The sequence below is a fragment of the Meles meles genome, chromosome 1 (assembly GCF_922984935.1).
Source record: "Meles meles chromosome 1, mMelMel3.1 paternal haplotype, whole genome shotgun sequence".
Taxonomy (NCBI): Eukaryota; Metazoa; Chordata; class Mammalia; order Carnivora; family Mustelidae; genus Meles; species Meles meles.
In genome coordinates, this window is record NC_060066.1 from 15,816,350 (window position 1) to 15,844,114 (window position 27,765).

The 27,765-nt window shown below is 40.3% G+C and overlaps 2 protein-coding genes across 2 annotated transcripts in view; one reads left to right on the forward strand and one right to left on the reverse strand.

Moving 5' to 3' along the window:
• The window catches only part of WASHC5 (WASH complex subunit 5), a 61,221-nt gene extending 59,599 nt beyond the window's left edge, over positions 1-1,622 (forward strand). Inside the window, exon 29 of the mRNA XM_045998615.1 lies at positions 1,221-1,622. Coding sequence (XP_045854571.1) covers positions 1,221-1,277 — 57 coding nt within the window. The 3' untranslated portion in view covers positions 1,278-1,622. The remainder of the gene's footprint in view (positions 1-1,220) is intronic.
• Positions 1,623-2,940: 1,318 nt separating this feature from the next.
• SQLE (squalene epoxidase) lies at positions 2,941-26,106 on the reverse strand. Its single transcript, XM_045998616.1, has 11 exons — positions 25,087-26,106; positions 22,143-22,392; positions 15,133-15,313; positions 14,027-14,123; positions 12,969-13,082; positions 12,712-12,883; positions 10,446-10,541; positions 6,343-6,485; positions 5,817-5,913; positions 4,272-4,359; positions 2,941-3,465 (listed from the first exon to the last, which is right to left on the reverse strand). Exons 1-11 carry the CDS (start codon positions 25,375-25,377, stop codon positions 3,273-3,275), a joined length of 1,722 nt encoding a protein of 573 aa, XP_045854572.1. The 5' UTR covers positions 25,378-26,106; the 3' UTR covers positions 2,941-3,272.
• Between the last annotated feature and the right edge of the window lie 1,659 nt (positions 26,107-27,765).

A 27,765-nucleotide genomic window follows, 5' to 3' on the forward strand; every position in this document is an offset into this window, starting at 1 on the left:
TTGATCTATAACATGTTCTTCTAGATGAATAAGAAAGACATAACCAATCCAATAGAAAACAAAAACAGAAATGGGTAAGGGATAGTAACAGGCAGTTTTCAGGAAAAGAAATACAAATAGTAAGTATTTGTAAAAATGTTCGACCTTAATTCAAGAGTCACAAATCAAAATAACAGTAAAATTACTGTTTCACCAACCCAGTTTTTTACTCCAATTGATAAAAAGTTAAATGCTGAGCTCCCACTGCATGGAAGGCTTTGGAGAAATAGGACTTTTCAGTACTGTCAATGGCAGTGGAAACTGTTTATCCAATAGGAGGACAGTTTGGCTTTATTTAAAAACAAACAAACAAACTTGTCTTACACTCAGCTGGTCCCAGCAATTCAACTGAACTGCCTGGAATTTATCTGCTGGATATATGTGCAAAAGTTCACGAAGATATGTATGCAAGGATGTTCATTAAGATTTAGCAGAGGTAAAGGACACAAGATTATGTGATCCTAATTTTGAATGTTTGTGCACGTGCACACACACATGTATATGTAAATTAGAGGGATTCATTATAGAAAAATTATCAGGTTTAGTTTTGTCTAAGGGGTTAAGATGAGAGATGATTTTTTTACATTCCTCTGCCATTTGCTAAATTTCCTCTAAGTAGCAGGTGATACCTTTATAACCAGAAAAAACAAACACTGCTTTTAAAAAATACCCATTTCTAGCAGTTGGAGGTCACCTGGCTCTACATTCTACCCATTCACCCTCCTCCACCCCTCTCAGGGGTTCCCCTAAGAACAGTTAAGGAATGCATGCTTTTCAGGCCCTTCCTCCTCTTCCCTCTCTGGCCTGTCACTTGTGGCATGCTGTTCTTCTCCGGGTGGGTCATCAGTGAATTGTGAGGCGACTCGAGAGGACCTCTTTGTACTTCCCAGAGGCCTTTGCATTCCTAGCAGATCCAGGTGCCTCTGAGAACCAAGGAGGAGGCAGGGAGCGTTGAACAGCATTCCCTCAGACAGCAGTGCGAAGAAGTTAGACCCCAGGGTGAGGAACAGTGGAAACAGAAGCCAGCAATTTCAAGGAGCGGTCCACCTCTATGAATCCAGCGCTCCCCTGTGATTCCCCTTGCTCCAAAGCATGTTTTCATTTAACTTTCATGTGGAAAATTCTGAACTTCTGAATTATAACACTATGAGTAATTTAACGTTTCTGTTTCATGGTTTTAGGTTGCTGAAGCTCACGTGCCTAATTTCATTTTTGATGAATTCAGAACAGTCTTGTAAACTTTATTGGCATCTGCTTCTTCAGTGAAAGGATTGTCCTGAAATCTTCCCACTACTAAAATGAGTTTAGAAGCGAAGAAACTCAGCTGCTCATAGAACTGCCTTTTTCCCCTTAATTGTGGGAAACATCAGATATTCTAAGATGTATCTCATGGCGCTAGTTAATATAAATATTGTTTAAATCATGGTATTATATGCAATTTGTATCATGGAGAAGCAGAACACGGTTTGGTACTGCCTCTTATAAATGCTGAATGTCATTATTCGATATAAATCCATTTAGTTTTATGTTCTAAAGAACTATTTGTTCAGCTCTGGATTTTCAGTAAAATAGTATTGCCAGTACCCAAAGTTCTCATTCTGCCTGTGATTACAAAGTTGTATATTCATCCTGTTAAAAAAAAAAAAAAAAAAAAAAAAAAAAAAACCTTTTCCAGAAGGTAAGAGGTATGTTGGGTAGGTCCCTTGGATACACCCACAACAGGCTGGCAGGCGTGTGGTAAGAGCTAGACCAGTAGCAAACACAGAGACGATGCAGTCAGTGGACCACATACCATGGAAATTTCTTGGTGTCTGAGGCTCACTGTCCTCTTCCAATCACAGAGACCCTGGGGATTCTCAGCATTCCTTCTGTAGGTCTCCCCAACTTCAGCTGCTCCTTCCATCCTCCCCTCCCTTCCTCAGCAACCTAAGCCCCAGCCCAGCGGTCCAGCCTACTGGAGGCTGAGCACAGCATTTTATGAGTGAGTACAGAGTTTGGAATTGTCGCGCACTGGGACGCTGGTACAGTATATGAGAACTTAGCCAGTCAGTCTATGGCCATCCTATAGCCACATCTCAAAAATACCTTGCTGTATTCCATTTGTAATCAGTAACTGCATGAAGTGAGATATTTGGTTCTGTGTGAAAACGGCCCCCAAAGAAAGCCAGCTGCTAAAAAGGCCTCATCTGACAAAGTAAGATTTTAACTAGAAAAGTATGGGATAAACCAGAGGGGACTTTCACAGAACCAAGCGAATGGGTCCACCGTATGCTGCTAAAATGAGGCAAATGCTGTCTGCGACCGACACCACGAGCGATTTGGCTAGTGACCAGTCCTCAGTGGGACAACTGACAAGGTGAAAAAGAGAAATTTTTGTTATAGAAGCTTTTTAAGTTCTTTTGGCCCTTATCATTATAATCTGAAGTAGTTATGTAACATTCCAAAGTATGTGTTACTGCTCTTTCAGGGGGAGTGACTTTAGTGATATTTAGGTTTTGCTGAAATTTTATGAGACCTTTCTGATGTCCACAGTCTCTTCAAATATACGAAAACTCAGTGAATTCTGACTTCTAAGCATTATGCCAGATATTACAAATGCTTATTTGTTCATTCACTACTTCTGTAAGTAATCCTAGCCTGGCTAAGTCATGTTCTATAATGTAACTTATAAAGCCCTGATTGCGTTCCTGTGAACCTGGTGTTTCCAAAGAACCCAGAGGAGAACCTTAAAGTTGCCTCGTAGGATACATGAGGAAAATCAAGTCCAGAGATTTTTAAGGCAACTTCCCCAACATCAGCTATTTCACAGAACAGGCTTCCCTCTGCATTTTCCATCCTGCTTTGGTTTTCCTTCCCATGATCATGAGGCTACCTCAAGGCCACGACAGAGACAAAAAGACATTACCGTTCATTCCTCACTTTATTTGCATGTCCCACAATGACTCCTCCCAGATACTAAATTCAAAAGAAAAACCACAGTTCTTCAGTGTTAGCACTAATTTAAGATAAAATCATTTCTCTTAAATGTCTATTTTACCCTTCATTTTAAATTGCAAAGTATGTATTTACATGTTTATATACAGATAACTTCAAAAATGAATTAACCCCAATCTTGGTCCAAGAGTTTCCACTTTAGAAGTGGGATAGTTCTATGCTATGTACATCCTCCTCCAAAAGTCTCTTAGGACTTGGTGAGTTCCAAATACTTGTTCGTAAATGGTTCCCCTGTAAGTTTAATGGACCAGGTACTTAATTTCCGAGTAAATCAGAGGAAATATTACAGAACATGCTTTGTACAATACAGCACCACTACTGAGAATGGCTCGGGGTTTTGTAATCCAAGGTTCCGATTTAAAGCAGAAATACGTGGCATAGACTGCCACAGCAAAGAAGTGTCCAATTAAAACGAGAGGGTTAGGAGACAGGCTGTAATAGAAAAAAGAAATGCATGTATTAGTAAGACCCAGCAATTAAAATTTACTCATAGAAAGATTCTAATTACATATCTTCTAAAAAACTAACACATATTCTGCATTCTAGAGGACTCTGGAAGCTTGTGTTGCCTGTGCTCTGATAGCAGGGACCAATAAATGTTCTTACAAGAAACTCCTTAGAATATACCCCTGTCTCTCAGAGAAGCCAGGGACTCCAAGTCTGTTTGACATGCACTGTATGTGTGAAGCTGTTTTCTTTCACTGTTCTTGAGATCTCTGCCTGAAGTACCTGGACGGCCTGACCTGTGGGGTTAGGTTTTACAGAAACAGTACTGACATTTCAGATTATAGACAAATGAGAACAGACTTAAAGAATTTTGCCGTACAGACTTTTCAAGAATAATTCTACATATGTCTGCACTGTCAAAACCATTAGTGAGCCTCACAAGTCTCCGCATCTTAATCAAAGTAAATTTTTAATACAGATTCCTCTATTATCTATGGCTCCCACCGATCAGATCACGTGGTTAAACCCACTGGCAAAAAACAAGCTTCTATTTTTTCAGAGCCTTGGCCTCATCTACCACCAGCTTCTATTCAACACTGTTTTTCCCAGAAGTAAAACACAGGGCTAACTGTTGCTTTCTTCATTTCTCTAAGCGACTTTCTGATGGGGCTTCTTAGGGACAGGAAAGTGACAAAACGTAGAAGGAAGAAGGACTTGCAGTAATTCATAGACGGAGCAGTCCAAAGAAAATCTGGACGATCCGGTTCCTTTGTATCAACAAAACAACTTACACAGAAAGCAGCCCAACAGGACCGGCAACACATTCTCCACCAAGTTTGAAATAAAGAAAACAGGCTTTTCTGAGTTGATGTAGGGAATCTAAAATAAAATTTGGAAGTTGAAGTTGTTTAAAAAGTTGTTTAAAAAGTTATTTTCTTGACTGTGTTGTAAATTCATTAAGTAATGTAAATATTCTGCAAACTTTTTGTCAAAAAACACAATTCTAGAAACCAAATCCCCAGTCTCTACGATACCCAACCTGTATCTCTGAGCAGTAAACTATCAAGTAAAAGGACAGCTATGAATGGTAAACATTAACAATGCCTTAGATCTCTATAGTTTTTCATACTTTTCAAAATGACTGATTAAACCCTCACAACATAGTGTTATCAACCAATAGTTTTATTTGGAATAAATGTTCCTTTAAGGTGTACCTAGATTTTTTCTTTAGAACAGATTTAAAAAGATGTAATAGGGTACACTAACTCCAATAAAACTCTTTCTTCCTCTAATCTTTCACAACTTTTTTAAAGTTGTTTGTTGACAGATTCAAATTCATAATGTAAGAAAATCAGGAGCTTAGGAAAGCTTAAAAAGAAGCGCCAAAACTTGGTTCTTCCCTTTGTACTTGCCCACCCAGCCATTTCAGCTTCCATACCAATTGGCAAGAGAAAGTTTGACTGGCAAACCACAATCAATTAGTTTGTTTTTTTCTTTTAGCAAGAATAATGCATATAAAGGCTACAGAAGGTACTTGTGTTATCTTTTGTACTTGAGTCACCAAAACGTAGATCGCTGGGACCCTGGCCAGTTCACAGAAGTAGCTTTGTTGTAAATATCTGAAGTAATAGGACTGGAATTACATTTATTCCTGAAAACCTACACATTGAGTTTTGTTAACCTACCATTAACTAATCTGTACACTGCTGGACTTAGGAGGTGGCATGGTTACCTCTACCTCCGTTTCTAATACTGCTTCTGCTAAGTCACGTTTTCCTTAACATACAGACTGACCATCGCCACGTTACAATATGGAAACAAAAATAAAAGCATGGGACTATTTCAAGTGAGTAAAAGGTACATCCATTCTGCTACTTGTGCATTGTAATAGGAGACAAAATCTAAAACTTGTTATGCAGCTCATACTCATTTTAAAAAATACTACTTCGAAAAGAAATTGAAACTAGTGTTCAGAAAGAAAAAGATTAACAACTGTATTACATTTTAATTCACGGTCAGAAAGATCCTCCATCACAACTTAAGCATTTATGGATATGCATGCCCTGATCTGGACCAGAGGAATTAATAAAGATGCATTACTGAAGTAGTGCTGGGAAGGTTATCTTAAGTATTCCACACAAGGTGGTGGATACATGATGATTAGAGGCAAAAAGTCTTGCTCAAGGATGGGGTTACAAAGGGCCGCCACTTGGGAGCCAGCAGACTGGGGAAACATGGCTATTTCTCCTAATCACTAACTTGTTTACAGTTAAGCTCCCTTTCTGTGCTAAAAATATGCAGCTCAGTAATTTTCATTTAAAAATATCTATTCTTACCATCTGGAGCAGAAAATAATTCATAAAGAGCCTGAGCAAGGATATTCACAACAAAGGAGTGAGATGTTTTTCTTGCCCAATAGAATGATTTTTTGGCCTAAAAAAGAAAAAGATCACTTATTACATGTTAAGTGTGGGAGAAAGCACAAATTAATGTTTATAATCCCCTCAAATTGATGTTTATCCTGAACACAATCTATAAGTAATTATACCTTATATTTATCATTTATATATACACACAAAACATCTCCAAAGAAAGGGATTTCCAAAACTCTGAAGCAAAATATACAATTTCTGTAAGCAAAGTAGTCCGTGCAATCCAGTGTGACATAATATTCAAACACAGAAATTCTGCGAGATTTGAGGGTTGCACAGGCTCACGGTTCTGTATGCCTGAACAAGACTGCCTAAAAACCAGGACTTAGGATCAGATTCCTAGGTACCGATCTCCCCAATAAGGCCCCATTCCTCTTAGGCCCAGAAAGAAATCTATTGAGACATTTTTGCCAAAAGAATAATATTGTACCTCGAAAACAGCTGCATCGTCATAAAGGTCAGGGATACCCTTTAGCAATTTTCTCCATAGTTTCAGATCTTTAAAAACAACAGTCATTCCTCCTCCAGTAAGAGGATGCCTCATATTATATGCATCTCCCAAAAGAAGAACACCTATCATGAGAGAATTTAGATTATGACATCATCCTGGATGCATCCCATAAAACAAAAACAAAAAATTCTTTGTTAATTAATAAACATTATGAATGTGAACCAGAAAATGAGAATGTGAAAATATAAGGCAACAAATCATGACTAAAATCTGTTGAGACAAAAATTCAATTAATATTTATCATACACCTAATAGGTACTGGATACTGGGGAAACAGTGAGAGCAAGAGAACATGGCCCCTGCCCTCATGAACGTCACACAGGAATCTAAGATTAAGTCAAACAATGCCAAAATATTATTAAGATCTCTTTCATGAAAAAAAAAATTGGCACGAACAAGTCTCTTTCCAGGGAAAAAATGAAGAGCTCTAACATTTCACAGCCGTATTTGCTGCCAGCACACCAGAGAGAAATGTCTGTACGGTTCTAAGGGAAAGAAAGTAGGCCCAGGAGGATGATACCCAGCCACATTGTGGTTTGAATTAAAAAGCAGTTATAAGCAGATAGTCCAAACCTATCTGAAGTTAATTTAGAGGACTAAGTCGTGACTGAATCTTATCTGAAAATGAGACCCTTGATTCAAAACTTCAGAAGCAGGAATGCTGCCCTCTAGGTGCACCTTCTGAGCTGTCGAAGATTCCCCGGCGACGGTCAGCCTGGTTAATGACCTAACACAGTGACATTTCTTTTCTTTTTTTTTTAACTTTTTTTTTTTTTTAAAGATTTTATTTATTTATTTGACAGAGAGAGAGACAGATCACAGGTAAGCAGGGAGGCAGACAGAGAGAGGAGGAAGCAGGCTCTCCGAGGAGCAGAGAGCCAGATGTGGGGCTCGATCCCAGGACCCTGGGATCATGACCTGAGCCAAAAGCAGAGGCTTTAACCCACTGAGCTACCCAGGCGCCCCCACAGTGACATTTCAACAAAGCATTATTTAATTTAATCTGAGAGAGAAATAGACAACCATAATAATAACATTAATGGGACAAAATTATGGATAGTTCTTCGTTGCACTGTCACAATATGCTACATTTGCAACTAATTATAAAATACATACAATAAACTAACTTATAAAAAGGAAAACTTCTAAATATTAATTGAAATTTATGAATGACTCATACCTCCACTAAAAAACTGCACAAACTATAAAGAGTTTTTATTCCTCCTCCCTGGAACATTTCTAATTCCACCAATTATTGCTGGCATGTTGTTTATGTCCATTTGGCATTAGCGTCTTCATGCTGCTTTGCATTAGTCTATTTAAAAGATTAGTAGTTGATTATGCCTGTTTTTCCATAGCAAATTCAATCTGTTATGTTCAGGAACCATAGTGTATCAACAGCTCCCATTCGGACCTCTCTTTGGAGCTCTACACTCAACATCTTCAGTGGCGGTCCACACATCTCCACTCAAATGCCTTACCAGCACTTCATACCCAGGATGTCCGAAAGTGAACTCATCACCTCTTCCCACACTTCTTTAAACTTGCATTCTTATTCCTTTATTTCCAATATCAGCAAATAGCTGGCAAAATTACCGAAACCTGAAACCTGGAATCCATCAAAGGCCTCGCTGTCCCTCACTACAACAGTGAATGAGTCACCACATTGCATGCATTCTATATCCTAGAAAGTACGCGATTCCATTCCCTACCTTCCATTTCTATAGCCACAACCCTAGTTTTAACCTTTTCTCACCATTCACATGGAGCAATTACATGGCCTTACTATAAGCTTTAGCCTGATCTGTCCTCCAAGCCATACTCCACAACATATCAGAGTAGTATCTCTAAAATAAAAATCTAATCATGCCACTATCTTATTTAGACTTTTCAATGAACTTATTAGAAACTAATAAATGAGTTCAGCAAGGTTTCAAGATAAAGATAAATATGCAAAAACCAATTCCGTTTATATACACTAGCAATGAAGAATCTTAAAATGAAATTAAGAAAAGTCGATTTATAATAGCATGAAAAGGAATAAGATACTTGGAAATAAGTTTAACAAAAGAAATGTAACACATTCTGAAACTACAAAATATTGTTTAAAGAAAAAAAAACTCTCACTACATTTAAAGTCAAGTTAATTTTGACAAGAATACCAAGACACTTCAATGGGGAAAGAACTATATTTTCAGCAAATGGTACTTGAACAATTGGATATCCACATACAAATGAAGTTGAACCCCTTCCTCACACCATACACAAAATTTAACACAAAATGGATCAAATACCTAAATGTAGTAGCTAAAACTATAAAGCTCATAGAAGGAAATATAGGAGTCGATTGGGCAAAGACTTTTTAGATATGGCATCAAAAACACAATCGACAAAATAAAAAAAGATAAACTGGGTTTCATGAAAATTAAAAACTTCAATGGACCCCATCACCATGGAATGAGAGAATTTTGTGCAGATCATTTATCTGATCAGGGATTTATATCTAGAATATGTAAAGAACTCATAGAACTCAACAATAAAAGATCTTTTTTTATTTGACCGATTAAAAAATGTGCAATCTGAATGGACATTTCTCCAAAGAAATACAAAAGTCCAATACACACATGAAAAGATTTTTAGCACCATTATCCATCAGAGGAATACAAATCAAAACCACAATGAGGTACCAGTTGACACCTAAAAGAATGGGTATGGCTAAAAAGACAGATAACAGCAAATGCTGGTGAGGATATGGAGAAATTTGAACCCTCATACATTGTTAATGAGAATATAAAAGGGGGCAACCCCATCGGAAAACAGTTTGGCAGTTCCTCAAAGAGTTAAATAGAGTTACCATACCCAAGAAAAGTAAAAATTAAGTCCACGCAACAACTCATATGCAGATGTTCACAGCAGCATTGTTCATAACCACCAAAAGTGCAAACAAACGAAATGTCTATCAACTGAAGAATGGATAGTTACAATGTAGTATATCCACACACGGAATACTATTTGGCCACAAAAACGAAATGAAGGACATGCTACAACATGGATGAACCTCAAAGAAGCCAGTTACAAAGGATCCACTGACTACATTTATAGGAAATAACCAACATAGGCAACTCTATAGAGACAAAAAGCAGATTAGTGGATGCCTGGGGCTGGGAGTGGGAGAAAATGAGCAGTGACCGCTGATGGGTACAGCATTTCTTTTTGGGGTGATAAGAAGTTTCTAGAATTGACCGTAGTCATGGTTGCACATATCCATGAATATACTAAAAACGAACTGTATAAACTTTAATGGGTGAACTATATGATTTGTGAATTACATCTCAATAAAGCTATTAAAAAAAAAAAACTTCTCAATGACTTTCCACTGTCTATAGGATTAAAACTAAACTTTAAAGAAATACCTTACCTATCCACCACTCTGACACCTATCATGTGCTCCAGCCATAGGAAACTACTGGACTTTACTGAAAGTGCCATCACTTCTCAGCCCTCGTGGCCTTTGCAGATATTGTTCCATCTACTCAGAAGTCCCTCTTTCACTGTCCACCCAATGAGCTCCCACCAATCCCCCAGGCCCCAACTCCAGTTTTATTTCCTGAGACACATCTTCCCCAATCACCCTTGACAGTTCACAAGATACCCCCCCGACCATGCACACTCCTTCACAGTGAACACTGTGGGTACCATGAGTGGGTTTTGACTACAGCATTTATCAACAGTGTTTTGAAAGTACCAGTTCATACCCCTCACTAGAAAAACTGCCTTCTCTAGATTTAAGACTATACTTAACTGCTGTAGCCCCAATAACTAGTATAATAACATTTACACTCGTTATGAAATAATCAAGACATCATAAAACTAATTTTGGTTTTAGTAATGTGTTCACAACAGCCAGTCCTCTGTCCCACATATGATTCCCAGTAGCATAAATTCCATCCCATATTACATTTGGAATATTAAATTTGAGTATTTACAATACCCTTTATAAAATCACTCCAATAAAACAATACCTCGCTTGTTTACTGGTGAAGAAGGAAGAAAGCTTGCTGGCATAGATCTCAAACGAGAATTCTGAGTGGCTTCCAGGAACGGTTCTTTGAGGTGATCTGCAATAAATCCCATCCAACCAAATCAATGCTTTATAAAATTTCAATTTCTAATTATCACATGTTCTTATCAAGTCTAACAAATACCTTCTATTATATGTTACATACAATATGTGCTGTGTATGTTATATATACTTTGTGATAAATCAAGAACTGACTATTTCATTAGTACGATTGTTCATTAAGAACCTAGTCATTCAAGCTAAGGAATGACTAAGGATTCTAAGAGAGATTTAATTTAAATAGATACAGCTGAATGAACAAAAAAGCTAAGAGTGAAGCAAATTCAGAAATGAGACAGGGAAAAAAACCACCCCCTTTCTCCCAAATGTTAACTGCCAAGTATGATATTTAACACTTAATTTACCATCACCGCCGTATTCTTGGAATTACAGATGAAATATACTAGCAACCCACAAACAACAGGAGGGTATGTATGGCAGAAAAAGGGTAAGTTGTAGAGAACTCTACTTTTCTCAACTTCAGTTTCTTCATCTGTAACATGAAATGCTTGAAAGAGCTCATCTCTGAGACACTCCCCAGTTTTAAAGTTTTGTGCTCCTACTTGTATAGAAAATGAACTGCATTTTCAAGCAGTTCTCATTGTAATCTGGGAATAGAGGAGCAGAATGCCTAAGCTGAAATTGTTCCATTCCTGTAAGGAGAATTTCAATAACCTAATGACTATTAATATAAACCTATAAATGGTTTCCCACCATGATCTCAGGGAAGCCTGGATTGGAAAAGGCAATCTACGATAAAAGAAAAAAATGCTAAAAATATCACATTATTGACTATTTTGTTCTTAAATGTGAATAATTCATTTTTCCTCTGAAAGCTTCAAAAATGGCTTCACTAAGTACAAATGTACTGAAATGTTGAAAATGTCATTATTAAAAATCTAAGTAAGGGGCACCTGGGGAGGGGCAGTTAATTGAGCGTCCAACTCTTGGTTTTGGCGCAGGTTGTGATCTCAGGGTCATGAGATGGAGCCCTGTGTCAGGCTCCATGCTCAGCAGAGTCTGCTTAAGACTCTCTCTCCCGGGGTGCCTGGGTGGCTCAGTGGGCTAAAGCCTCTGCCTTCGGCTCAGGTCATGATCCCAGGGTTCTGGGATCGAGCCCCGCATCGGGCTCTCTGCTCTGCGGACAGCCTGCTTCCTCCTCTCTCTGTCTGCCTGCCTCTCTGCCTACTTGTGATTTCTCTCTGTCAAATAGATAAATAAAATCTTTAAAAAAAAAAAAAAAAAAAAAGACTCTCTCTCTCCCGGGGGTGCCTGGGTGCTCAGTGGCTTAAAGCCTCTGCTTTTGGCTCAGGTCATAATTCCAGGGTCCTGGGATCGTGACCTGAGCCGAATACAGAGGCTTTAACCCACTGAGCCACCCAGGTGCCCTGACTTTTATCAATATTCTTAATATTTTAATTAATACCTTAAATTTTTACTTTTCCTTACATATTCCCATTCTCAAAAAAAAAAAAAAAAGCCAGAAAGCAATTTTTTAGGAGTGTTTTACAAACATGTCTGAAATTTCACAAAGCCTTTCTGTATTCAACTCCAAACTTGAGAAGATCTTGAAGATCAATTACAGCTCTCATGTTCCGAGGAGGGGATGTATGAGCCAGACACGCCTAGCCTCGACCTTGGCTCCACTACCTACTAATAGTCTATCCTTAGGGGAGGTTACTGACTCCTAGTTCCCTCATCAATAAAATGGGGATAATGATAATGCCCTATCTCAGAGGGTGACCGTGTAGATAAATCAAGTTTGTAAAGCACCTTATAGTAGATACTCAATAAATGGTAGCAACCATTTCCACAAAAGCCAAGCGCTCAAGTTAAGGAAGTAGGAGATATATTTTAAGAATTAAGAGACCTTACATCAGTAGCCAGACTACCTAAAAATGTACCATTTTCCCCAATACTAATAATTATTCTAAAAACAATGATTATATTATTAATATGAAAAAATATATAAACTATCTTCTTTTAATTTGGAGATTTTTGTATGTGCTGGTTAAACAACTCAACTCCAGTGTATCTGACTGGATGCGTTTTTTTATCTGCCAACCTTATCTCTGGCCTAGTTTTAGTGAGAACTGGAGATGGATAGCCTTTTGTGATATTTACTTTCAGATTAGAGATTACAATGTGAATGAAATCCTATTTCTTACCAGGTAATTGTGGATAAATTTTTTCAGCCATGTATTCTCTTAAGTTCCTGGGCATTTCTCCTCGAATATCAACAAGTACTCGAGTTTCATTAGATGAAATCTGGTAGATGAGAACTGGACTCGGATTGGCCAAAATAAGTTCAGCATGATTTGCTTTAAACTGTGGTGCATTCTAGAAAAGAAAAAAAATACATATTTTCAATAACTTTCAAATTCCAAGTTGCTTTTATTTTTCTACAATTACATTCCTATAGTACCTTCATAAGAAAGCCGACAAAATGAGATGAAACAGAAACTTTATTGGACATCAGGTTTTTCCTGAACTTGGAAAAAAGTCCATCTGCAACAACAGTCAATGGAGCGTGGAGTTCCTACAACAAAGATAAACAATGCTCAGCTAAATGGTTAGAAATACACAGTAAAGGGACCATTCTCTTAAAATGTGCATTCTTGTAAAAGTTACCTATTTTATTGGACAATGTTATAGAGGATAATGAAGATAATGCTAAAAAAGAAGCTGTTACTGGGCTCAAGTTAATGAATAACCAATCTCTAGAGACACTTCCTCTTGGGAGGACTGCCTGCCTTCCAAGTTCTACCATCCAAACCATCTGGGATTAAAGCTACACTTTGATGAACAACAGGGGAAACAACTAATATCCAAGTGTGGACCACAGAATACTGAATCTCATCACAAAGTCCAAGGACGACTCCACTGTTTAGTCTAGAATTTTCTAACTTCATATAGTGTTTCAATCAGTGGCTAGCGCTTACAAGAATTTTTGTACACATGGATGTAGGTCCCCATGGTATCTTGCAATCATCCCCATCAGAGTAGTTTCTAGGTGGTGACCCTAGGGATCAGCCCAGAAACACCAACATATTAGCCTTTCACTTTCTCTTCTCTTACTAAACCAACATGAGCAGGTACTGGCAACTATTTCACTCTGCTATTTCTGCAGAGATTCTCTTACTTTTCTCTTTCAGATTAAAACAACTGTTTGTTTATCCTAATCATTTCTTTTACGTTGAATCCTTCCTTTTATCACCTTCCAGGTCCTCTCTATCTCTCTGCACATGTACATTTCAGTTTGAAACTGCTGATCTAGTGGCGCATGTCTACAAAGCTGTTTGTACAGAGTTCTGCAAAGCTCTGAAGAGCAATGTGTTGCAGTCTGAAATCACCCTGCTGCAGAGGGCTTAGAGAAAACTCAGTCTATCAGACAAGTGAATCGGTGAGCCTACTTTTCAAAGGAGTAGGAGAAAAAGGAGGAAAAACATGTCTTAGGAAGAGCTAACATTTGCTATCTCTCACCTTGATGTCCCCGGTTTCTTTATCCCTGTACTGAACTCCTATCACAGCATCATCTTCTTCTAGTAACTGTAGCACGATGCCTTCAATAAACTTTGTACTAAAGGATAAGCAGAAAGAAATTATACAGTAGCACACTTGAACAATTTAAATAAGGAATGACAAATTCCTTATTCCTTATCTCCAGTGTGCACACATGTACATAGGGAAGGTCTGGAATGACAAAATGCAAAACATCATTTATGGACTTTAGAATTAAGTGTGGTTTTTACTTTCTAATTTCTTGAAGTTAAATACATATATACTGATGTAATGATTTTTAAAAGTAACACGAGATTTTTACCTCATTTCATTAAGAAAAATACATGCAGAAAAACCTCAAACACCACACAAATTCATACACAGATGGGAAAATATTGAATTGGGAGCTTATCCACCAAATTACTCAGAACAGTTACTTCTAGTCAAAAGAGTCATGGATAAATTTTACAATCTTTGTATTTGTGTGTATTTTCCCCTGTTTCCACAATGAACACATTCTACTTCCACAGATAATCAAACTCGCAGTCCTAAGGGTCAGTCCACTCACACCTTCACCCGCTTTCTCAACACCTCTGCCCTTGCTAATAAGATGAGGGTTCTCATGTGTAAAACTTCCTCAATTATACTGCTTAAGGGCTAGGGGCAAATGGAAGTTAATAATTAAGAGAAGAACCAGTCCTGATCAACTAGGGTTTTCCCTTGAAGTCTCTGTTCCGACTTTTAACAGAAAATACCATAAGCACAAACCCCAACTCCCAAATAGTTAGATGAGGATTCAAACCTCAGTTGCAACTGTATCCTCTAAATTACAACAACATAATAAAACCACACAGTGTATTCAGTCAAAGGAAAAATCTCGACAGTTCTGTCGTTTAAATGGAAATTCTCTACATGATATTGTCAACAAAGGCAAGGCAGATCTAACATTCTTGTAAGTTAACAGTTAACTTTAGAATACCTATGCTCCAGCCCCTACCCAAACACTTATGACAATTTATGAAATAGTATTTGTGCAAAGACCAAGTTCAAATGTGTTTCTTTAACATTCTGTATCTGAGTAGTCTTACTTGGGCTCGGCCATAGCTGCTTTCCGGAGACCCATTATGAATCTTCCATGATGGAAAGCTCTTCCGCTCCGCACCTGACTGTTTTCTGATAGAGGATAAGGAATCTGAACCTCTGATTTGCTTTCCTGATCATGAATTATGTAGCCATTTACCACCTGGGCATCAATACCTTCCACTGCATCTGCATAACAATTCAGGGCAAAAAAATCAATTTTGTTAACATGCTCAGAGTTCTAAGGATAAGGAGGCATCGAAAATGAGTTTCTGTCTTCATAATGCAACAAAACCATTTTGACAACTGGACATTAATATAACTATTTCAGAAATCTTAATGTGTCTGGAAGACAACCGTCTTAGCAAATCTGTAATAACACAAAAGATTAATATTTATATATAAAATATATTCATTAAATTCCATAGGAAAAATTTTAAGACCCTCGTAATAATGGCTGAAAAGTTTATGTGTATTCACGTGAAGCGATACAGAAATATTGAACACAGCAGAGAAATGTTCAAAACCTGATTTAAAAAAAAAAATCAATGAAATAAAACAGTAAGATACAAAATCTATAAAAATTTCTGGTGAGACTGTAATAAAACTGATAAATTTACTGGTCATACTGTAAACTAAAAACATTTTAGAAAGTAACTATAGCACTAATTATCAAGAACCAAAAAGAAGTTACAACCTTTGATATAATCATCTTAAATCTTGTAAATCTTCATCTATTGTTCATCCTAAAGATATAATTTTTGATAATCCTTAAAGTTATATGCAAAAATAAGTTCACTATAGTGTTATCTCTCATAAAGAATAACTGAAAACAACCTAAATATTTATCTAAATTAGAAAGATAGAGTACATTATGAAATATCAATTGAGAATATGCCATACATAGGCCTAAAATCATAATGGTTAGTATATTAAGCTGAAGTACATTAGAATAATGAAAGAAATAGATGAAAGAAAATCTTCAGAAATACTTCTATCATACATCTAGGCTAAGATCAAAATAACATGTTTTGTTTTGTTTTTAAGATTTTTATTTATTTATTTATTTAATTGACAGAGAGAGATCACAAGTAGGCAGAGAGGCAGGCAGAGAGAGAGGAGGAAGCAGGCTCCCTGTGGAGCAGAGATCCCGATGCGGGGCTCGATCCCAGGACCCTGAGATCATGACCTGAGCCGAAGGCAGTGGCTTAATCCACTGAGCCACCCAGGCGCCCCAAAATAAATTCGTTTTCTGATATTCTTTTTAATTGTACTTAAAGTCCACACAGACACAAGCTGGATGAATATTGTCACATATTTGACCCAGAATCAAAACTAGTTAGTTTTTCAGTAATAATTCACAAATTATTACAGTTAAAATTCAGCCAGAGGTTCAGTACACAGACATCTTAAAAGATGTCGGTTAACAGTGTGTTTGATTTGGATCTCAGCAAATTGCCAGTCGTTTCTGACCTAAATATTTGAAACCCATCTGGTATTTCTATACTGCTTTGTCCAGCTACTGAGACAGTTGTTTTTCTTAACCCATAACTGTATTACAGAAGTACTTGAAATGTTCAAAGATTTTATTCATTTATTTGAGAGAGAGAGTGAAAGAGAGAGAGAGCATGAGAAGGGGAAGGGTGGGAGAATCAGAATCCCCACTGAGCAGGAAGCCTGACATGGGACTCCATCCTGGGACTCAAGGATCATGAACTGAGCTGAAGGCGGTTGCCCAACCGACTGAGCCACCCAGGCGCCCCAGTACTTGAAATGTTTAAACTGGCCAATTGTAGAACACACCAGAAAATGTAAAAAGCATAGTAGCACAGCAAAACTTTTCCTTGGGTAAATTAACTTAAGATAAGCTAAATAAGGTCTAATTTAAGATTTCTTAATATCTATGTCTCTATCTCGACTTTATTGATAAAATCAAATATAGCACACTTTGAAACTTTTACTTTCTTAAGCAGACAAGAGGACAGTACCCTACACTTCAATGAAATTCATGCTTCATAAATACTAGATGTTAATAACACTGAAGCCAGTGACATAACTTAGAGCTATCACCATCTATTAATCATAAAGCTCCACACTTAAGATACTAGGACTACTGGCCAACATATCAGATAAGATGAAATGGAAAACATTCTTCCACATTAAAAAATGCAGAACTGCCTGCTATAAACAGGCAAATTAAAAAACAAAACTAGCAATGATAAAAGAAGAAACAAAAAACCACCTATGCTAAAAATGGAAAGCAAATTCAAAGTCAAACTAGTGAGCAAGTTTTAAAGACAACAACATAAGGGCAGAACCACAAGCCTAAAATGACTGGAGTTTTAAGGACCACTCCTGAATAGGAGGTAGGGATTCCCCATGGCCAGGGACAATGAAACTTAGCACCATTCATAAATTTCTTGTCAATAAAATAGAAACCACAAAAACTCAATTCAGTGTCCTGAGATATGGCATGGAATCCAGACATACCTTTGTGCCATGACCTGGTATAAAGTCTGAACCTCAAACTGAGTATACAGTGCATAATAAAATAGGTATCATTTATGAAAGCCCAAATATAAACCAGAGTCAAAGAATAAATATAACAAAAGACATAGATGTATGAAACTTTACTTAAATTCATTAAAGACCTAACTGAATGGAGAGTATACCACATTCATGGACAGGAAGTCCAAGTCAATTATTTCAAAATTGAGGTACAGATTCAGTGCTAGTTCAGTCATAATCTTGACAGATTTTTTTTAATTTAATTCTAAATTATATATAGAAAACAAAACACCAAGAAAAGCCAAAATAATCCCAAAGAAAACAAGATGGGAAGGAAATTCCTCACTAGATATTAAGATTTAATATAAAATTATAGCATTTAAATTATAATGTATTAATTTTAAGAATTCTAGATATTAAGCTTAAGCCATAGGGCAATCAATTTTTTTTAAAGATTTTATTTTTTTATTTACTTATTGACAGACAGAGATCACAAGTAGACAGAGAGGCAGGCGGTGGGGCGGGGGGGGGGGGAGGGTTGGAGCAGTCTCCATGCTGAGCAGAGAGCCCAATGTGGGGTTCAATCCCAAAACCCTGGGATCATGACTGGAGCCGAAGGCAGAGGCTTTAACCCACTGAGCCACCCAGGCACCCCAGGGCAATCATTAAAAACCCATACTCAGGGGGCACCTGGGTGGCTCAGTTGGTTAAGCATTCAACTCTTGATTTCAGCTCAGAGTCCTGAGATCAAACCCTGCATTAGGTTCCATGCTCAGTATGGAGTCTACTTGGAATTCTCTCCCTCCCTTTCCCTCTGCCTGCTCATGCAATAAATAAATAAAGAAAAAAATAAAATCTTTTTTAAATTTTAAAAATAAATAAAAACTCATACTCAGGAAGGATAAATCCATATTATATTAAAAATCCATACTCCAGGGACACCTGGGTGGCTCAGACAGTTAAACGTCTGCCTTCACCTCAGATCATGCTCCCAGCCTCCTTGCTCAGCAGCCTATTTCCTCTGCCTGCTCTGCCTGCTGCTCCCCCTGCTTGTGTGCACTCTCTCTCTCTGACAAATAAATAAATAAAATCTTAAAAAAAAAAAAAATCCATACTCCAAAAAGTAACCATAGCAAGTGTTCCTATTATCCACATCTCATCATACCTCAGGGGAAATTAACAGCATAGTAAATGTTAATGAGGACTTTTTTTTTTTTTTTTAATTTTATTTATTCGTTTGAGGGACAGAGATCACAAGTAGGCAGAGAGGCAGGCAGAGAGAGGAAGGGAAGCAGGCTGCCTGCCGAGCAGAGAGCCCAACATGGGGCTGGATCCCAGGACCCCAGGATCATGACCTGAGTCGAAGGCAGAGGCTTTAACCCACTGAACCACCCAGGTGCCCCTGAGGACTCTTATTTTTAATATTAAAGTTATTCATTGTATGTGGACTGGCTAAAATACTTCAGAGGTGCTCCTTACTCTTGCATAAACTACATATAAAAATCCACTAAGGCTTGTTACTACAACCTCGGTGATGTGCTCTGAAGTTAGATCTCTAAATGATTCTATGTAGAGTCATTACTTGGAGAGCATTTCTGCTTGCCAGATGTTCAACTATAAAAGTAACCAAGTCCTGCTCAGGATATTGCCACATCCTCAAGTGAACCTCTCAAGTAAGGTGGAGATTAAGAAACCTGAAAGGACAGAGATGGAATATCCTTTCTTCATAAAGCACTCTCTCCACTTGGGTCCTAGACCCTGTGGGCTTTTGCTTTTCCTCTGTACTTCCTCAGTTCCATCTTTTTGATTCCCACTCACCTCACTGATCTCTATGCATCAGAGCCCCCAGGATTCAACCCTGGACCTCTCCTGGTTATGTCTTCAAGTCTTATTTAAATGCCATGACTCCTCTTTCTCTCATACCTAACACCTGATTCATCAGCAAGTCCTCCTGACTCTTCCTTCAAAAGGTGTTTCCAGAATGTGACCACCTGTCTACCACTATGACCCTGTTCCAAGCCATCAATTCCCACTGATTCTGCAGTAGCTTTCCAAAGAGGTCCCCCTGCTTCCATCTTGGCCACTTTATGATTTAACTCTTTTTTCCTACAGAATAACATGAATACTTCTAAATAATATTTTTAATCACACTTCTAAAATGTGAGATTGAGGGGTGCCTGGGTGGGTTAAAGCCTCTGTCTTCAGCTTAGGTCATGATCCCAGGGTTCTGGGATGGAGCCCCACATCAGGCTCTCTGCTCAGCAGGAAGCCTGCTTCCCTCTCTCTCTCTGCTGGCCTCTCTGCCTACTTGTGATCTCTGTCTGCCCGACCCTGAGATCATGACCTGAGCCAAAATCAGAGTCAGACCAATAAATTAACCAACTGAGCCACCCAGACGCCCCCAAAACACACCTTCTTTATCCTCACATCTACATCTCGTTACTGCCCTATTTCTGTTTTCTGTTACAGAAAAACTCAAGAGTGCTTTTCTAGTCTCAGATTTTTTTAACTCCCACTCAACTTCAGTCTGGGTTTTATCCCCACAATTCTGCTGAAACATCTTGTCAATGTCACAAGCAACCTCCAAATTGCCAAATCCCACGGTCATCTTTCTATACTCATCTTACCTGAGCCTTCATTAACAAAGCATGACATAACTGTCCTCCCCTTTCTTGACACATAACCATTCCCGCCTACTAGAAAAACTCTCTCATGGATTAAATGGTACCAAATCCCCTGGTTTTCTTCTAGCATTCTGCCAGCTCCCTCTCAGACTTTTTTTCAGGCTTTTCTTCTTCTGCCTGATCCTTGAACAGCAGTTTCCCAGGACTTGGTTTATTCTGTCTTCTCTTTTCTCCCTACATGCTCTCAATCACTATTGTGGTTTTTAAATACTACACATATGCTGATATCTCTGAAATTTCTAACTCCAGCCAGCCCAAACCACTCCTCTGCGCTGGAGATTCATATATTCAGCTTAACTTCTCCGCTTGGGTATCTCAACACGTCCTGCAAATTATCCCCAGTGCCTGTTCCTCTCTAGGTCTTCTTATCAGCAAGTGATACCACCGTCTATCAGCTGTTCAAACCAAAACCTATGAATCCCTTTTAATACCTCCGTCTCCCTCATATCTCACACCAATCCCACAGCAAGTCATGCTGTTTCCGTCTCTTCATTTTAACATCAGTCTGTCCACTTCTCTTTATAGCCTCTGCTACCATGCTAGGCCAAACCACCGTCATCTGTCATTTGAACTTAGCAATGAGTTCCCACTAGACTCTGCATTGACTCTTGCTACCCCACTGCCACAATCCTACAGTCTATTCACCACATTTTACCCACATATTCTTTTAAAACAGCATTCTACAAACTGCAGGGTGTGACTCAACAGTAAATGAATGAACTGAATGAAATGTACTTCAACTTGTGAACCGTGTACTTGGGTAGAATCATAAGGATTTAAAATGAAACAAACTTCAGCCAAATATATGTATGTATGTGCGGGGTCAGAATGTAAAATGTGTTTCTTATTGTGAGTAGACGTCTAACGTCTGAAGCCCCTTTATACAGGCAGAAACCAGGTCAGGCCACACTCCTTCTCCACCAACCGCAGAGCCTTCGTGATGTGGCTGCTGCCTCTCTTTCCATCCTTAATCTCAAGCCATTCTCCCTTCCCCATCACCCAATACTTCCTAGCTACACTGTTCTCCTTTTCAGCTCCTTGAATAAAACAGCAAATACCTACAATTATATACCAGACACTGTTCTGAGTGCTTTGTGTCTATGACTTCATTTCATCCTCATAATAATCTAGGAGGCAAGGACTCGTATAAAATGCCCATTTTACGGATGAAGAAACTGTTACATAACAGGTTGCATAACTTAGCCAAGGACATATAGCTTTTTAAGCGCCTGAGCTGGTATTCAACCCCAGGCAATCTAGTTCCAGAATCAATGCTCATAATTCCCACACCATCCTGCCTACCACATAAGCCAAGCAAGCTCTTCCTCAATTCAGAGCACAAGCATATTTTGTACTCTGACCCTTAAGGGGGCCGGTGAATCTGTCTCATTCATCAGTACATCCTTGGTACCAAGTCCAACACCTCAGACAGAGTAGACAGTGAATAAGTACTCCCAAAATGAATAGTTTGTGTTTAAAAATCGATGGTTTAACAGATGACACTTAAATAAAAGATTCTATAAGGGGCCCATAATATGTACCTCACCAGTGATAGTTCCCTTCACCTTTCACTAAGCTTCACGCCTTTTCTAGTTTTCTAATCTTTAATTTTGACCATTTCTGTTTTTTAGCCACTTTACTGTATCTCCTCACATACTAAAGGCTTACTTTCTTCTTTGCTCTCATTTTCACGCAGATCTGTTGGTAAATAGTAACTTCTAGAAATGTAAATAAATTGTAATACCGTTTTTACCAGTTATAGGATAGTCTAAAGTGAAGAGTGCTTGCTTATACCACATAACTCCTAAAAATTAATATGAACCTACCTTCAAGATCAAGGTCTTTGAGGACATGATAACCACCCGGCTGCAGAAATTCTCCAACTATCCTGTCGGGCTCTTTTAAATCTCTCTCAATTACTGTCACCTTTCTTCCATCTCTGGAAAGCATGGCTGCCAAAGCAGAGCCAACTACACCAGATCCCACAATGATAACTTCTGGATCACTCTGAAAAGATACTGAAGAGGCAGCTGCTCCTATTAAGGTTGTTTCTGAAATATTGATTCCTTTCTTGTGCTGTTTAAAAAAAAAAGTTAGTTATATATCCACATTTGCTATCCTTAAATCATGCTACTACTATATAGAGACTCTGGACTTCCCCATCTTGGGCAAAAGGTACATGTTATTAATAAACCAAATGCACGATATTTTAAAATCCAGATCATATATAAAAATGACGGATATCAAAATATTTAGTTAATAAAAATGTATAATTACATCCCAATAAAATTAAATATATCTTCTATTTTTCCACATATATTTAGAAAATGCTACTATACAGCCATATTTAGAAATCCACACCAGGCTAAATATAAATTATGTTTACAAGGGGCTCCGAAGACTTATTATAGGGAAAATTCTGTCATTAATTACTCAATTCTTTAAGTACATTCTAAGCATCTACTAGACACTTGACACTCTAAGAGAGCCTAGCCAAACAGTTGGTCCATTTAGTTATAAACATCTAAACCTATCACTAGTTGGGCTGACAATAAAAACTTTAGTCATAAGATGATGAAAAAGTCCTGTTTTGAGAGATGTATGCCCACTCAGAGTACCAGGGCCTGCTGGGTTTTTTAACATGAATAATTCAGGGTTAAAATAAGTTTTTTTCTTGGTATGTAGGTTGACAAATACAAATACATTTCAGATACAGAATTGCAAGGAACAATCTTCTTTGAGTTCTCTGGCCGTATTGATTAAGATAAGCCCAAATGCCATTTTGAAGGGATTTTAACAGAAGACCTGAGGCAAAAAGGAAGGAAATAAAACCTAAAATCTTTTGGAACTTTGATTCTCTGTGATTTTAATATGCATCCAGTCTTCCTTCACTCTACAGGGACTGGGGCCTTGTCCATTCCATTTCTTTTATAATTTCTCTTAGAAAAATTACCTTTTTGTCCTTTACTAAGATAAGACAAGAGTCTCCTCTTCCCATAAGTATTTCTTAATGGCCAGCATAACTGACTATATTTAAATTACTGTTCTGAAAGCAAGATAAGCCCTCTTTGCATCTTACCCACTTCGTAACTAGTTTTTCTTCCTGTTTTCCCTGTTACACACACACACACACACAGTTCTGAAAGGGGACTTGAGTTAGTTAAGTCATCCAGAGAATGGTCAGTAAAAGCACTAATGGGAAATTAGCACTCAATGAGAGTCCACCAAGTCCCTGAAGTTTAGGAATAAGCAGAAAGCCTCAAGCATTCACAAAATGGAACCAACCATTGATTGCTGGCAATCCAGTTCTCCCTTCCCCAAAATGTCTCAACATTACATGATGTAACTGCATTCCAGGCACCTACACTAGTGCTCAGCATTCTTGGCAAAAGTTACCTCAGATAACACCAAAGATTTCAAACTGAGATTAAGATTCCCTCTCCCTCCTTTCTTGCTGCTCCAAGCCATACCCACCATTACTGCTGCTCAAAGCACTAGTCAAGAGGATCCCAACATGTTATGTTAGGTGTACACTACCTTTAGACTAATAAGAGCTACTATTTATTAGTCAGTTATGGGCCACATTACATCGTTTAATTCCTTAGCTAAGAGCAAGACGGTCCTACCCCGCTCTAACAGAAGAGGTAACTGACTCTTACAGAAACGAAGGTCTTGCCAAAGGTCTCATAGCCAGAAGTGGTGGGGCAAAAATTCTAATTCAAGTCCTCCCTTCTACAAACCTAGCTAACTGTACTGTGGATATAGGAAAATAAAGTAGCTCTGGAACCCTCAAGGAGTAAACTACTTTTTTAAGCCACTCGTCATAACTTGGAATCACCATCACCCCTCACTTGGCTTCCTACTCCAGTCTCTCACTGGACAGCCCCGCTACCATTCTCCTGCCCCTGCCATCCACTCTCCTCACACCAACTGGAAATGCTTTCTAAAGTTAAAATCAAGTATTGTTACTCCCTTGCTCAAAATCTTCCAGTGCTCTTGGGGGAAAAAGTCCAAAGACCCAGGGCCAGCAGGCCCTAAATGTTCTGGCTTTGAAGCCAGACCTCTTCTCCCTCATCTACCACTGTCCTCCTCTGCTGTCTTTGCAGAAGGCCTCACTTCCCATGTGATTGAAGTCTGGCCTCAGAATTAGGAACTTGCCTGAACAGTGGACCTTAGTCAAGTATCCACATGATCTGGGACATTAAGGTACTAATTTACTCAAGGCCCCACTGACAGGGAAAGAGGAGGGGATTTTGCCCAAGACTTTTTAAAACGCTGAACTAATTTTTACTCCACCAGCCTTCTGAATTCTTCTTTCTGTTACTCTCCCAAGGCAGCTGTCATTTATAAGCACAGGACTTGCCGCTCTCCTTCTCCTCAGGTACAAATACAAGGATTTCAGTAAAACACTTTTTCCAAAGAGCAAAAGCGATTCTGTTCTCCTTCAAAATGAAATTCTAACATCTCATTTCCCCTTTCATAATCAAATCAAATTCAAATAGCACTGATTCAACCAACACTAAATGAAACAAATCTTTTCAATCACTCCTAACAATGGCAAAAATGTAGCCAAGCAACAGTCAAGAGCTTAAAAACAAAACGAAACAAAACAACAAAAAGCACAATTAAAGGAGAATTGATCATAACCAGATTATCTATACTGCTGCCTTCTGGCCTTAGAGTAGACGAAAATTTACATTTGAGTGACCCCAACCCTAATTTTACAAAAAGAACACGCTCACTCATTTGCCTACTTAAAATTCCACCTACCCTCCTACACCCAAGTTGCTCTTTATTTTCTGATCCCGGGGGCGACTTGGCCCAGAAGAAGCCAATGAGAGGCAAGGCCGACAGAATATCCGACCAGAGCGCGAACTGGGAGCCGCTCTGCTGGCGCCCCAGGAGGGCTCCGCTCCGGTAGCGATAGCGGTAGGAGAGCACCAGGCCCAGGGACAGGAACACGAGCACGCACAGCAACAGCTCCTTGTTGGCAAAAGAGACGAAGTCTCCGCATTTCTTGTAAAAATATGTGAAAGTGGCAATGCCCAAGAAGGTCCACATGGTTCAAAGGCTCCTCCGGTGCTCCCGGGTCAAACCTAAGATCCTCTTTTTCGCTGTAGGGTTTTGGTGACTCGAGGATTTCCCCAAAATGTGTCACCAAAGGGAGCACGAGGAATTGGCCAAACTCCAGCAAACGCCGTCACAGGATTACAATTCAAATCAGAGGAATCTACAAAATCCTATCAAGTTGGTATAAAAGTACGCAAAGAAGGGAAAGTTGTCCAGACTTAGAAAGCAGGATTAAAAAAACCGCCTGCTCCAACAGCTCCCGGCCAGGCTCTCCTCTTCCCAGCAATCCATGTATTTCTTCTGGGCGGGCTTCTCCAGGGTTGCTGCTGGTGGCGTCTCCAAGGCCGCTGTGGGCTCGCCGCGCAGGAGAACCGTCCTCGCCCACCTGCAGCAGGTGCCCTTTCAGAGGCCGATGGGGAGACCAAAGAAACGTCCGGACGCGGCCTGGCGGGGAAGCGGAGCCGCCCAGCGCCCGGCCTGCCTCTTCCCACCGCGGACGGCCTCGGACTCGAGACTGCGGCCCCCGCGCACACAAGCGCGGCCGCTCCGCAGAAGCTCCGAGTCACCAGCCTCGGAACCTTCCAGTCCGCGCCTCCGTTTCCCCGCGAGTGAACGGCGGTCTCCACGGAGCTTCCTCAGAGGGCGGCGGCTCCTGACGGTCCCCTCGCCAGCATCCTTCGCGGCCTGCCGCTGCCCTCCCCGACCCGGTGCTTCCGCAGTAACCAGAGTAACGGCCGCTTGCCCCCGCGCGCTGGGACCGTCCAGGGGCTCCGCCCAGGCGAGGACCAGGAGGCGGGGCGCCAGGGCGCGATCCCACCCCGCCCACCGCCGCCGCTGGCCAATCAGGGCGCGCACCGCGCGGTAGGCCGAGATGGCGCTATGCCGTGTTTGGCCAATCATGGGCCGCGCGACCCGCGCGGCGTCGCCGGGTGAGGCGCTAGGGCGATGTTGCGTGGTGTGGGGTGGGGGCGTGGGGTGTGGGCCTGCCGCCGGGTGGGCGGAAGGGAAGGCGCTCGCTGACTGCGAGGGATGGAGGGGGCGGAGGGGGCGGAGGGGGTCGTTCCCTGCGTCCAGATGTCGGATTACCCGCCGCAGCCCCGGCCGCTGGGGTCCTGCGGGGGAAGAGGTGGAGCTCGTTCGAGGAAACCCGGGCCGAGAGTAACGCCGCCTAATGCCGGGCCGGGGCCAGTCATCCCGTGAACGTTCTTGAGCGCTTACTACGAGGCCGGGGGATCCTAGAGATGAATCGGACACAGCCTTTCTGTCCCCAGCCGAGTGTGTGAAGAGAGCAGTGGAGACCGGCGCGTGGAGAACGTGACACATTCAGGCCGAACTTCTGGAAGAACGAGTTGGGCCGACCTGAGTCAGAAGAAGGAAGGAGAGGATATGCGGGGTGTCCCCTTCCTCCGTCCACAACTGCGGGCGCCACGCGCTTGTCACTGTGCTCAGCCCGAAGAGGCACTGGTGTTCGTGGCCCTGTTCGCTCGGGATCTAGCAGAAGCGCGGGGAAGGGGCCCGCGTGCAAGCACGCGGAGGTGTGCCGCAAGTTCCCCCAGTGCGCGACCGGGAAACCGTGGAAGAGAAGGCAGCCCTTCCCCGCCCTCCCCAACTCCGCCCGGAGGGAGTCGGGGAGGACCTTCTGGAGTTTCACTGAATTGTGTCCGGGACAGAGTATTCTTTTTTTGTTTTGTTTTTTGTTTTTTTAATTTATTTATTTTTTTCAGCGTAACAGTATTCATTGTTTTTGCACAACGGGACAGAGTATTCTTTTTTTTTTTTTTTTTAAGTTTTTACGTATTTATTTGACAGAGAGAAATCACAAGAGAGGCAGGCAGAGAGAGAGGAAGGGAAGCAGGCTCTCCGCCGAGCAGAGAGCCCGCCCGATGTGGGACTCGATCCCAGGATCCTGAGATCATGACCTGAGCTGAAGGCAGCGGCTTAACCCACTGAGCCACCCAGGCGCCGGGGACAGAGTATTCTAAGGGAAAACAAGAACATGTGTAAGAGCTGCAAGGTGAGAGCTGGCCCTTGTTATGAGATGATGAAACCTCCCCGGATTCACTGCGGACCGATACCGGTGCCTTAGCTCACCCTGTTACTTAACCCTGGACTGCCTACGTAAAACCCTGCGGTTTGTGTGCCAATCCTTCCTGCTGCAGCACAACTGCATGGTCACCTGTCCCATGAGTTGGTTCAGACTTTCTTGATCCAATCTCTGACTCTACACTTGGGCTGAGTCTTATCCCACTAATCCCTGTTCCCTGAGGGAGGGCTCTATGACTGATGAATCAGGGTCACCTGCAGCACCTAGCACACTCTCCCTAAAATTCTGTTTAGTGAATGAACGGATGATCAACGATGATGGCGTAGTAGGAAGAC

What these genes read in the sequence shown, in the direction of transcription:
- SQLE (XM_045998616.1), bottom strand. Translation starts at nt 25,377, where the DNA reads ATGTGGACCTTCTTGGGCATTGCCACTTTCACATATTTTTACAAGAAA. An exon ending in AGCAACTTGGGTGTAGGAGG is followed by an intron (nt 22,393 to 25,086) that starts GTAGGTGGAATT and finishes TTTTTTAAACAG; the next exon opens with CACAAGAAAGGAATCAATAT. An exon ending in GCAGCTATGGCCGAGCCCAA is followed by an intron (nt 14,124 to 15,132) that starts GTAAGACTACTC and finishes CTTATCCTTTAG; the next exon opens with TACAAAGTTTATTGAAGGCA.